We start from the raw sequence: 12,878 nt of genomic DNA on the forward strand, positions 1-12,878 counted from the left end.
TGCCAAAAACTGATTTCCAGTGTTTCTGTGTATTTTTATGTGTAATATCTTTACGTATGTTCGTAAATAGACTTCGGTGAACAGGGGATACAAAGGGGTTATATATAGAATTAAAACATTATCTGTTTTTTAAGTATCTTTACAACTTGTACTTACATTATAACCAATCCGGTCCTTTATCCCCACTTAAAATATTTTTACAGAACTATTGTAATATTTGCTGCCATTTCTGCTGTCCTGTTGGGCAACTTACTCTTACAAAATACATTTTTAATGTTAATGAGATTTTTTTTTACTGCATAAATAAAGGTTATATAAAAGTCGCTGCCAAAAACTGATTGCGGCTTGTATCTTGCTACACGAATGTTGTTTGTGGCTCAAGATGACTTTATGTCATCCATAAGGGATGCATTTGACATATGTTTAACATATTATAGCCCAACAAGTTACTTATAGCACTTTAAATATGAGCAATCGCTTTTTGGCAAATACCGGAAATCAGTTTTTGGCAGACAATCACTTTTTGGCACAACACCGGCTAACCCAGACAGATGCAGATACAAACAACAAAACACATAAAATAAAAACAAGATAAACAAAAAATACGACTGTATTACGTAACCAAGAGCACATGAAACTGATCTCCTTCTTCACCTGTATGAAATTGTGCTAAATATTCAATAATCACTCTTTTCAGCTAGTTTGCAATTAAAAAACAAAACAAACAAAAAACACCTAGAAACTTCGGAGGGTCATTTCCGGGACGGACCGTTCAGGGGTGAACTATCTTGATTCGTGAATCAAGACTCTTTGACAGAAACCGTGGGAGCGCTCTAATTGGCGCCCGTAAAAGAGAAAGGAAGTATTTAGTTCAGTCCGAGGTTTCATTGGAAGACAAACTCGAAGATATTTTAGCGCAGTTTTTATCTTCAAGTCGGAGTCTCTTTCTTTTATTATTGTTTGCCACTCTCAAAGGAAAAATCTCAACACTTTGAAAATGTCTTCCTTTAACAAAGGTCCGGCTTATGGGTTATCCGCAGAAGTGAAAAACAAGGTAGGTGGCCATACTTTTCTCTCCCATATAAAGTTAAGTCGCATTGAACTTTTCTCGCCTTCTTCATTGCGCTTCTCTCTTAACGCGAGAATCACCTGGCCTCCATTTTAATATGGCGCTCAGGTTAAAAGGTAATCAGCGGGGGTAAAAAGGGAGTTTGAATAAAAAGATTTAAAACTATATTTTATACATATATAAGTCGGAAAATGAATAATTAAACTCTGGTCGAGTGTGAATAGTTTGCAAAGAAATAAGTTGTGGTCTAGTTAGACACCTTGGACCTCCTTAGTCCCTCTGCTCGTGCAGGAGACTTAACTTAAAATCGCACCATGGGCGTTGTCCGTCTTGGCAAACAAGCATGTCGTTGTGGCAAAAAAAAAAAAAAAAAAAAGTTACCCCCGTTTCCAGCATTTTCCGCCGCCCGTGCAGCTCTCTGCCCTGCGTTGTGACCCGCATTAGTAGATAATGTAATTGACCTGTTAGCCCTCGGATTGGATGCCACTGTTCTCATTGCTTCTGTGTTCTCGTGGTTTCTGCAAGAATAGTTTCCCCACTTCCCCTCATGCGGTAAGGTGTAGCGCTGCTCTTCGTGCTTTAACTTTGCTCTCCACACCGTGCCAGATCAGTGCAGGGACAAAGCCTCTCTCCTCCTCAGCCACTCACTCTGTGAAAAATCAAGGTGTCGACTGACACCCCCCCGCAAGTTCTGGGTAATGTGTAACTTTATTGATTGGGACCTTCGTGAGGAAAGCAGCTTGTTTATTTGGTCACAGCCGCATCGAGTTAAAACCTCAGAGGTGACAAGCCCGATCACGTTGGCACATCACTTTTCGCCAACTTTCCCCCTTTTTTTTTTTTTTTTTTTTTTTTTTTTTTTAAAGTACTTTGAATGTGACTTACTGTCCATTTCGTTGTTATTGGGAAGCAGACTGCTTTTTTTTTTTCTCACACAAGTGTTACAGCTGATCTGTCCTTAGCCTTCTGTTCATTCTCTTGACACCCGCATATAAGGGCACTTTAACTTACCTCCACCTCATCACCCTCCCCTTCTGCATTCTTTGGATGTTCCCTTGTGTGGGGCGAGGGAGAAAGAGAGGGTCGTATCCCCTCCCCAGATCTCCACAGAACAACATGTGGCTGACTTAAAGAAAGCATGCAGATTTCCTCTGTCCATTACCACAGGCGTCCTTGAAGGAGGAGAGAGAGAGAGGGGGGGGGGGGTCTACTAAAGAGAGTGGTATTTCCTGCCGTCAGTGACGTAGCTCACCCTTAAAATGTGAGGCATTGAAGGCTTTTAAATTCCACCTACCCCCCCCCCCCCCCCCCTTACAAACTGATAAACACAGACAGTCTTTGCTTGTAAGAGTAATCCCCAAACTCACTGATACACTGCAATAACTGTTTTATTTATTTATTCATCTCAGTGCACATCCATTCATCGGCTCGGCACACAGACACAATCCGGCGCCCTTCTCGCTTCATTCAGCTCCCTTTATCCCAGCACTGCGGGCTGAATTCCTCGCGTTCAGCTTGTCGCTGGAAATTACATCTGTGTCGGATTCCTTGCGGGCAATTAAAACGGCCAGTGTTGTCTTTTAATATGCGGATAACTGGATGAAGGGCATTTAATTAGAAGACAGGCATTCCTGAAGAGCGCAGCCAGCTGTGAGCTGTGTGCGGCCTGCTTCTATGTAAATAGTAGGTTACTTTTGCGGTTTAGTTTCCCATTGCCTTCGGGGACAAGGAAAAATTGTTGGCTGGTTGTGAGTTTGCACGCAGAACTTTTTTTTTTTTTTTTCCTTCTTCTTCTTCTCTTTCACTGGAGGAGGAGAAAAGCTGACCTGTTTAACTCTTAGGTCACTTTTCTCCATTTGTCCGCCTTTCAGATTCAGCTCATGAAACTGCTGTTTGTTTACGTGACCCCGATTCTCCTCCTGAATGGCCTCTTTCTCATGCTCTGCATCCGTCGGTAAAGCTTTTAAATCAGAGTAACGCCTCAACCGTGACGCCGTCAGCAGACCACGTTAAGCCCCTTAAAAACTGACGCGCCCTGTTCTTTCTACAGCAGCTCCCTTCCTGTGCCTCCGGTGACTTTGTTACAGTTTACCAAACAGGATATCCGTGTGTGTTTCTGTGGGGGGGGTATGTGTGTGTCGGGTCACAGTGGAGTCACCATTTATGAGAATGAAATCTGACCAACTCTGTCTGTAGGAGTCGGTCAAAGTGAAAATGTGGGGATGACCATGAAGCCTGGCCTCATGCAGTCACAATAAACCTTTTAAAACGAACAACAACTAAAACTGAAATCTTCGTGGTGTGTGTTTTGGTTATCATCACCTCGGTCCTTGGTGTTTGCGCGGCTCAGTTATCAGCAGCTGAAGAAAAATAGAATTCTTATATCTTAAGAGTGTTGAAGTGGGAGGTCATTGAGGACAGGGCGAGCTATTCCACTGCTGACAAAAGAAGCTGGTGTGACTGCATCTACTGTTCTTCAAAAGAGCCACCCACTTGGTTGCAGAACACACATGTGACCTCTGACCTTTGTTACCAACTAGATTGCACAGAAGTACGACCCTCAGAAGGAAGAGGAGCTCAGGATCTGGATCGAAGACATCACCGGCAGTTCCATCGGCCCCGACTTCCAGAAAGGCCTGAAAAACGGAGTCCTCCTGTGCGAGTAAGCAGAGCCTACATCAAAGTTCTGTCACGCTAAACCACCAGGGCCTCGATCATCTGTTTTTAATATGCACACAGATCTGGAAAGCTCACTTTCTTTCTTTCTTCCCCGTTCTTTCTCTACTTTGCAGACTTATTAACAGGCTGCAGCCAGGCTCTGTGAGAAAGATCAACCAGTCAGCACTGAACTGGCACCAGGTGAGTTTGTCTTATTTTAGCTAATTGAGGGCGCGGCAGACTTGTGAGCAGGAGCACTTCATTGACGCTAGAAGTGCAGCAAGCAGTTAGACTTGCCTCTTCCCTGCATTGTGCTGAGGATGTCAGTGCACTGAATCACACTCATGGCTATACTTGGACATTAGCAGTGTTGCTTCTGCTTTTATCTGAAACTGGTTTCTTAATAGTTAGTGCTTATAAAAATATTTGACTGCAACTTGTTAATGAGAGGATGCAGGCAGAGAAATAATCGCCCGGCTTCAGCTTAAAACCTGTCGCTCTTGTTTACTTTGGTGCGGCTTTAGCTGGAGAACCTGACAAACTTCATCAAAGCTCTCACAGTGTACGGCTTGAAGCCCCATGATATCTTCGAGGCCAATGATCTGTTTGAGAATGGCAACATGACGCAGGTCCAGACGACTCTGCTCGCCCTCGCCAGCATGGTGAGTCTCTAAAAACGTCGCATCACAAACGGTAGTGGTAGTTTTTTGTGGGGAATGATCGCAGTTTAATGAGAACTCTTCTACACCGCCTTTTCTCTCAGGCCAAGACCAAGGGCTGCCAGTCGCGGGTTGACATTGGCGTGAAGTATGCGGACAAGCAGCAGAGGATGTTTGACGATGAGAAGATGAAGGCTGGACAGTGTGTCATTGGCCTACAGGTACAGTTTTCAGTGTCAGTAATATCACAGGACTGATGCTCGCAGAGTGGAACTCGGGGCCAGGGCTTTAAAGGAAATGCAGACAAGGGACTAAACTTGATTCTTTTTTTTTTTCTTTTTTTTCTTCTGAAATATAAAGATCAAAAAATTAGAAATAAGAATTTTTATTTTTATTTTTTTTAAATGATCTGATCATTCTGGCTGCGTTTTGACAGGTGGGCTACGTGCTCGCAAAGCTGAACTCACTGCTGCAAGTGGCGAAACTGTTGTGAAAGAAGGCTTTGTCATGATGATCTCATGTTGAGTAGCGTTCTTCTGTGCGAGAGCTGCACATTGTCACTGATGCTTCAAACCTCCCTACTTTTCTTTCCTTCCCCCTCCATTACCTGGAAGGGTATCAAGTAAACACAAGCACTTCTCAAGCAATGAAGAAATGCCTCGACTGTAATTTGAGAGCGGTGCAAATATGAGGAACAGCTTAGTCAAAACTTTTTAAAACACGTTTGGTTAGTGTTGCACCAGTATCAACAGTCCCACACTTGCTCAAAACAATAAAATGTGAGAAATGCAGTGATGTTGTGCAACAGTTTACACCAAAACTCTTTATTGATCTTGTATGACTGTTGATCATTTATATACAACAAGTGATTGTTCTATTTTTCAGATGGGGACCAATAAGTGTGCCAGTCAGGCAGGTATGAGTGCATATGGCACCAGGAGACATTTATATGATCCCAAGGCTCCAGTCCAGGCCCCCATGGACAACACCACCATCAGTCTGCAGATGGGTACAAACAAAGGGGCGAGTCAGGTATGCATTCTTAAAGGACTGCAGCAGAAATAAGCTTCGGGACACTGGTTATGGCTTGTCCTTGGCGTTCTTTGCCTGCTGTAAACTACGGTCATGTTTGGTCTTGTAGAAAGCTGTAAACTCCTGTATTATCTAAAAGGCAAAGCTCAGTCTCTGTCTGAGCAAAGTCTTTTGTTATATTTTTGCCATAACAAATTACAACACAGACTAAGGAAACAATTTGAACACATCAGCAGAATACTAGATTAAGGATAGCTTGACATCAACGTATATTCTCAGTTTATAAAAATGGTCATTTTGTTACAGTGAGTACATTAATGACATTATGGCTCTGTGTTTGTTGAAACCATGGGAGCTGCTGTTAGTGGAAATAAATGGTTGCCGGGTAGCATTTGATTTCCCCAACAGATCCTCTGTGTTGCTGATCTTTTCTAGATGAATGACATGTATTCTTTAACCCAGTGGCCAAATGTCTGGGGCCAGTCTCGTGTTTGCCAAGCAGGAGGAGAGGAAGGGGGGGGATGCTGGGGAGAATTCCACAAAATCTGACAGTTTTCCTTTTCCTGTCTCCACTTCAGGCTGGGATGACGGCTCCAGGAACGAGGCGTGCCATTTACGACCAGAAGCTGGGCACAGAGAAGTGTGACAACAGCACCATGTCTCTACAGATGGGATACAGAGACGGGGCTAACCAGAGCGGGCAGAACTTTGGCTTGGGACGGCAGATCTACGATGCCAAGTACTGTCCCAAAGCCACTGAGATTCCAGGTGATGAAAATGGAGCTGGTGTCGCCCGTGACTACATCCCAGATTACCAAGACGAGGGCTACCAAGGCTACCAGGAAGAGGAGCAGGTGTACCAAGATGATGGAACAGATTATTAAAAGATTGGAGGGAGCTGAGGAAGGAAAAGCGTGATTGTGTAAGGCTGGCAAGTTCTGCGAGACAGAAAGGTGGTTTATCTTTTATATCATTAGGATGTTGCACTTTTTTTTTTTCTTCCTTTTTTTTGTAGGCCGTATCCTCTTAGTATTGTACGAAAATGTCTTCTTACCCCTGTTTGTACAAAACCATCTACACATATCATCATGAGCTGTATTTCTGTAATTTCTTTATATATTTGAAGTGACCACAAAAGCCAATCACTTGGCTTGGCTAGATATCCCAGGGATTTCTGTCCATGTGCCAAAGTTTTGTTTTGGTTTATTTTTTTTTTTGTTGGGGTGTTTTTTTTTTTTTTTTTTTTTTTTTTTTTGTCCTCCTGTGGCTTTGCTAACACATTAGTTTCATTGAGGGATCCCAAGATTTTCTTTAAGGGCAACATAAACTAAAAGTGAAACCTTAGGGATTTTTTTTTTTTTTTTTTTTTTTTTTTTTTTTTTTTGTGTGTGTTAACAATAAATGGTTATGAGAAAATGCATCTTTCCATGAAATCACCAGTGCTTATGTTCCTGTAATAGCTGTATCATCTGTGTTTTAAAAGGAAAAAAAAAATCCTGTGAATGAGAATGTAAACTTATTTCGTGTTAGTTGTTACTTCAGTATCTTCTTCATCCTTTCAGTATTGACACGCGGTAATCGTCCGTTTTGGTTATTCTGGCAGATGAGGGAACAAAATGGATTTGTTAGAACAAACCAGTCTTCTTTAAATTCTGCTATTTCTCTCACTTCTTTATTTCACTCTTTTAACAGAGGAAATATTTCCTTTGTTTGCATAACCAATCTGACTGGAGAGAGGCTTGTTTTCTTTGGACAGTGGAGGAGTGGATAAAATGATACTCAAGTGAAGTTTTGAACATTCCAATCAAGAATACTGGATTCTTCTTTGTCTTTCAGTGAACAATGTTTCAGTGGCTCATTAGATATTGGTTGATATGCAAACCAATCATATATTTGATCATGTAAGATTATTATTTATACATGTTTGTGATTTTATTTTATTTTTTTTTGAATGGAGGCTGTTTTGTACCTTGACATTGAATAAAATTTGGTATTGGACTATGCTTTTTTTTTTTTTTTTTTTTTTTTGTGTGTGTTTGAATTAAGACAGACTCGACGGCCGCTCTATGTATAATGGCTCATTTATCCAAATATCTAATCGGCCAATCGCATGGTAGCAACTTTCAATGTGGTATGGTTGGTGGTGCCAGACAGGCTGATCGGAGTATTTTAGAAACTGCTGATCTGCAGGGATTTTCCCACACAACCATCTCTGGGTCTGAAAGAGAAAATAACCAGTGTGCAGCACTTTTTCTTTGCAAGGTCATTGTTAAATAAAACTTGATGTGAAAATGAAATTTAAATGGATATGTTATTTTGTGAACGTGGAAAACAAATACAGAAGAAGCATCCTTAGTATTTGTTAATTAATTTTATTACAACTTACCTGATCTTTATTTAGACTTTGGATATTTACACGACTGAGTCATGTCTTTATTAAAACACCTACACTGATTCTTCAAAATCTTGCCTCTGGCATATGCCCTTCATACAATAACAATTCAAAAGATTAAAACACTGAAACTGATAAATGTAAAAATACACTCTGAAAAATAAACCTGAAATTAAAAAAATAAAATAAAATAAAAAATCCAACACCACAAACTGGTCCTCTGGGCCTTTGTGATGTCAGAGTTCAAAGAATGCTTTGAATAAGAAGGAAACAGTGACTCTAATTAACCACTCATTAACCAAAGTATACAGAAGAGCATCTCTTAATGCAGAACCTGTCAAAGCTTGAAGCAGATGGGCTACAGGAGCAAAAGACAGCACAGGGCGACACCACAATGTACATGAATATTGTAGCCGACCATGCCCATCCCTTTTAAAATTCTAACAGCTGCTTTCAGCAGGATAATGGACCATGTCATAAAGCATAAATCACCTCAAACTGGTTTTGTGAACATGACAATGAGTTTTCTGTACTCAGATGACCTCCACAGTAACCAGATCTCAATCTGGCATCATGTCAATAAGGGCTAAAATGTCCATATTGGTGTAGCATATGAATTGTCCAGTGAGTGCGTGCTGGTGTCAGTTCAGTCAAATGAAACGTGTATTTAAATGCTGTTTGAATTTGGCTTTACAAATTTACTATCTGCAAAAGCATAACTGATTTTATATTGACCTTGTAGGTGTGTGTGTGTCTGTGTGCATGTGTCATGGAAAACTGTGAGACACCTACTGTCATATTAACAGCTGTAAGTTTGGGTTTCAAATGCTCTGGCAAGTGTTTGTTTTGTCAGCAGTGCAGCAGAGCTCCAAATGAAGGCTGAGTTCAACAATCAGTGTGGTTTGCCCTTTCAGTAGTTGTCTAACTAGAAAGACATTCAGAGGTCGTAGATGTCTGCCAAAGCCCGTGTACTATTTCACAGTTTTAAGGAAAGTGATCTGTACAAAATTGAGCGGTGTCTTCCTCTGAAAACACTCTCACCAAGCTTCATTAAATTTGGCTAGATAGATTCTGGGCTATGTTCGAGATAATAGATTGTTCATAAAGATGTAACTGTGAACAAAACACTCCCATCTCTCTCTCTCTCTCTCTCTATCTATCTATCTATATATATTTAAAATAAAAATAAAAACAGAATAAAACAATAAAACCACAATTGATTTGGTGCTATAATTTTTCAATACTTATTCACTATGAAATCCATACAGGGTGTGAACTTGGGCGTGTTATTTAGACTGACACATATTTTGAATTTGTGCCATAGCATTTATGTGTAACCAAGAAACAATGTATACATCCGTCACAGGTAAATCCAGGCAAGCTAAAAAGGACAATTGAAGATAGAACAAACCAGGCAGAGATGACGTAATATAAGATGGGAAGGGTCATGAATAACATTGCAATAAGTAACCAAGTCCCAGTATAACAAATAAAATAAGTTACATATTGCTATATATCCGTAGTCTGTTAACTAGTTTTATATAAACCTGGACAGTTAGAAACTGTACACGTATGGTCAGAAATTGACATCAACAAATAATTCTGACTGAATATTTGATCATTCAATTTTCAATAGGATCAAGGCCCGGGGCTTTGGGGAGGTGAATTCTAGAAGCTGAATGTTGGTCTGCTTTAGCCATTTGAAAACCAGTTTTAATATGTTCTTGGGATCATTGTTATGTTGGATGACCCAGCTGTGTCCAAGTGTTAACTGTCTAGCTGTTGATACAAAGTCAAGTTGAAGCACTTGTATACACAAGGTGAAACCAGGCAAGCCAAAAAGGACACTTGAAGATACAACAAATTGGTTGTTTATTGTAGTTTGCGGGTTGTTCCTGATCATCCCAACCAATTTTCTCTCATCTGAGGGTGATAATTTGGGTCCTCTTCCAGACCTTGGCAAAGTGGTGATACATCTGAATAACGTGTACTGATGTAAATTTATTTGAACTGATGATCTTGGACTCTTGACTCTTAAAAGCCACAAATTACCATGATATTCATGCCCATAACCCCCAGTGTGTTTAAACTACTGACTGCAACTGTGTATGTTTAGTCCCGGGGTTTCCGACCTAGACCTATGTAGTCATGAGATAAACGTGAGGAGTTTTAGTTATTTAAATGAAATGGTCTCATAAGATTTGAGGCCAATTGGGACACTGCATGAACTGAAAATACTTCATCCGACTTAAAGAATTTCGGAACACTTTTACTGCCTTTCTGCGAAGATCTGTCTGCTCACTACTTTCCTGTAATGTTTTTGTTTGTGTAACTCTTCTCTCCTCCTAAAAAGCAGAACTAACCCTGCCATATCTGTGGTAACACAGACAGTAATGAAAACAGGACACGTTGGTTGAAATCTGACACTGGACACAAACTGCAGTAACTCTGCAGCTGCGCCACCTGCTGTTCACAGAGGAGATCAACGCCCGGAAAACATCACCGGATGTTTGCCAGAAATCGCGCGATATCTGGCCTTGCGAGACTTCTGGCCGTTCTTTTCCCCCGGAACATCAGGCAAGATGGTAGGTGTTTGTTCCGTCTCGCAGCTAGTCAGACTACAATCTGTATGCATCGGGGCTCTAAAGTTGCTGATTTGAACAGCTGACTGTGTCATCGAGTAGTTCCACAGTTTTTATTACCATCCAGTAGAAAATCGTTGCTCCAAATGAAAGATTAAACTGTGTTTACAGCCTCCGTACTAGCCGGAGCTATGGCTAAGCTAACCCGGTGGTAGAGCGTTACTCGTAGCAGTAGCTGAAATAAAATAATCATTATAATATTACTGTAGTTGGTTGTGCATGGGTTATTAAACCGACCTGTAGACGTTTAATGGTGAAAATGAGTGACGCCTGTTAAATTCTGAAGCATCAGTGTAAAATGCTAAGCTACGTACTCACCGGGGTGATCCCGTTTCTTCCAGGCGGATACCGAGATCAAGAAGAAGCGTACCTTCAGGAAGTTCACATACAGAGGTGTGGACCTGGACCAGCTTCTGGACATGTCCTAGTAAGTGATACAACTGATACGGTCACTGGTGATGTCATTCAGTCAACTAGAGTTACTGTACTACTACTGCACATCCTGACATAACGTAATTTGTTGTCACAGTAAGACACTCACAGAGGGGTTTAAGTGATAATACTGACTCACTGAAAATCAAATAAAATTGTCCAATTTTTAAGATGATTTATTCAACTCTGATGCTTGCAGGTCAAAACTGAATAAAGAGGCTTGAGACTGGACACTGAAACTAGAATTTACTTGTCTAATATTGGCAGCCATTTTTTTTTTTTTTTTAACCTTTATGTGTCTGACAGCATTGAATAGTTTGTGTATGGACACGTGATTTCTTCTCTTACTTGCATCTGGGAATTGGAGGCGTGAAACTTGATTTAAATTGTTTTCCTCTGTGTCCTGCCTCTAGTGAGCAGCTGATGCAGCTGTACTGCGCCCGCCAGAGGAGGAGGCTGAACCGTGGCCTGCGTCGCAAGCAGCAGACTCTCCTTAAGCGCCTGCGCAAGGCAAAGAAGGAGGCTCCTCCCATGGAGAAACCAGAGGTGGTGAAGACCCACCTGAGGGACATGATCATCCTGCCTGAGATGGTTGGGTCTATGGTTGGAGTGTACAATGGCAAGACTTTCAACCAGGTTGAAATCAAGGTGAGATGTCAGTCTGGTAATTGGCACAGTTTGAAAAGCTGGGGTGGCTTTATTTCTGCCATTGAACTAAATCAGCGCACCCATCCAATAAAATGGATCATATAGGCCATTATCATTTATTTTGGGGGAAAAACAAAGGCCCCAAACAAAAGTGTGCATTGGTCCAGCAGGTATAACTGACCAATAAATTGACCTTTTGCCCATTTACAAACTCATTCAGTTTTCACTCATTGCCCTCTAAAAATAGACTTTCAGCTCAAGTGGCTCACGGAGCGTTTTTATCAAATGTAACTAAAATATAATGTGGAACTGTAGCTACATCTGACCATGGTTGTCAAAGTGATTCAACATGACTGATAATTAGTACACTGGGAAAATACAGATACACTAAATTGAAAGAAAATATGGGACGTCTTAGTTGGTTAAAAAAAATCTAAGGGGTCTTTATCAGTTTTCCAAGAATGTATTTCCTATAAACTAGTTTTCCTGAAGTCACCGCTTTACATTGAGTACACTGTGATGCATAATCTACTGCAGTATTGGACATAATTTTAAACCTGCCATATTGTCCAGTTAAATTTAAAAAAAAAAATTACATCAATTTTTAAGTTGACAGTAAAATATGCTATGAGCCAAATCACCCATTGTGATTGATTATGAATGCAGGATGATGCATAATAATCAGGTGTTGTAAAACCCCTTAAGTATGCCAGCTTCAATGTGCACAGATCCTGCATGCCTCCAAGCTTCCCTATTTTGGTAGTGACCAAGTCAGTGTGTTATTTTGTGTTTCCAAAGTGTACAGGTTTACACTGACAAGCAAAGGTTCCTGTGTTGATCCAGGGAGTAGGCCCACATCTCTTTGGGGTTGTCAGGAAGGGCATCCACCTTTTAAAGAAGGTGACAGCCAAAAGTAGTTTGAATCATACATTACGTTAGTAAATCTTGCATATCCTGTATAAAAGAATTCCTACTGTATTGTATTTTTCAAATCCACAACCCTGTTTGTACACATCAAATTACACTTTGCTCAAGCTGTTGAGGAGAAGCCGTTTTGTTTAAACGTCAGTAAATTTGTTCTGATCTCTGTCACATAAAATTCTATTGCTCCGTACTTAACATGTTGTTTGTCCCCTCTCTACAGCCTGAGATGTGTGGTCACTACTTGGGAGAGTTCTCCATCACCTACAAGCCAGTGAAGCACGGTCGCCCTGGTATTGGAGCCACACACTCTTCTCGTTTCATCCCTCTGAAGTAGAATGGCTGTATTATTTGTATAAATAAAAAATTGGGTGCTCCACACAACATGATTGTGTTGATTTTCTTTTACATTATGGGTCAAAATG

At 40.8% G+C, this 12,878-nt stretch overlaps 2 protein-coding genes across 2 annotated transcripts; both read left to right on the forward strand.

Annotated features, from left to right (window-relative positions):
- Nucleotides 1-861: 861 nt before the first annotated feature.
- Nucleotides 862-6,639, forward strand: cnn2 (calponin 2). The gene is made up of 7 exons (XM_026150571.1): nucleotides 862-1,054; nucleotides 3,610-3,731; nucleotides 3,862-3,928; nucleotides 4,252-4,389; nucleotides 4,491-4,607; nucleotides 5,272-5,418; nucleotides 5,997-6,639. Exons 1-7 carry the CDS (start codon nucleotides 998-1,000, stop codon nucleotides 6,300-6,302), a joined length of 954 nt encoding a protein of 317 aa, XP_026006356.1. The 5' UTR covers nucleotides 862-997; the 3' UTR covers nucleotides 6,303-6,639.
- A 3,662-nt stretch (nucleotides 6,640-10,301) lies between these two features.
- On the forward strand, nucleotides 10,302-12,837 carry rps15 (ribosomal protein S15). The gene is given in 5 exon segments (XM_026149640.1): nucleotides 10,302-10,373; nucleotides 10,375-10,395; nucleotides 10,794-10,879; nucleotides 11,298-11,532; nucleotides 12,677-12,837. Coding segments are annotated over 5 exon segments (513 nt in total). The 5' UTR covers nucleotides 10,302-10,316; the 3' UTR covers nucleotides 12,791-12,837.
- Nucleotides 12,838-12,878: the final 41 nt, after the last annotated feature.

This window comes from Astatotilapia calliptera, chromosome 18 (assembly GCF_900246225.1).
Source record: "Astatotilapia calliptera chromosome 18, fAstCal1.2, whole genome shotgun sequence".
NCBI lineage: Eukaryota > Metazoa > Chordata > Actinopteri > Cichliformes > Cichlidae > Astatotilapia > Astatotilapia calliptera.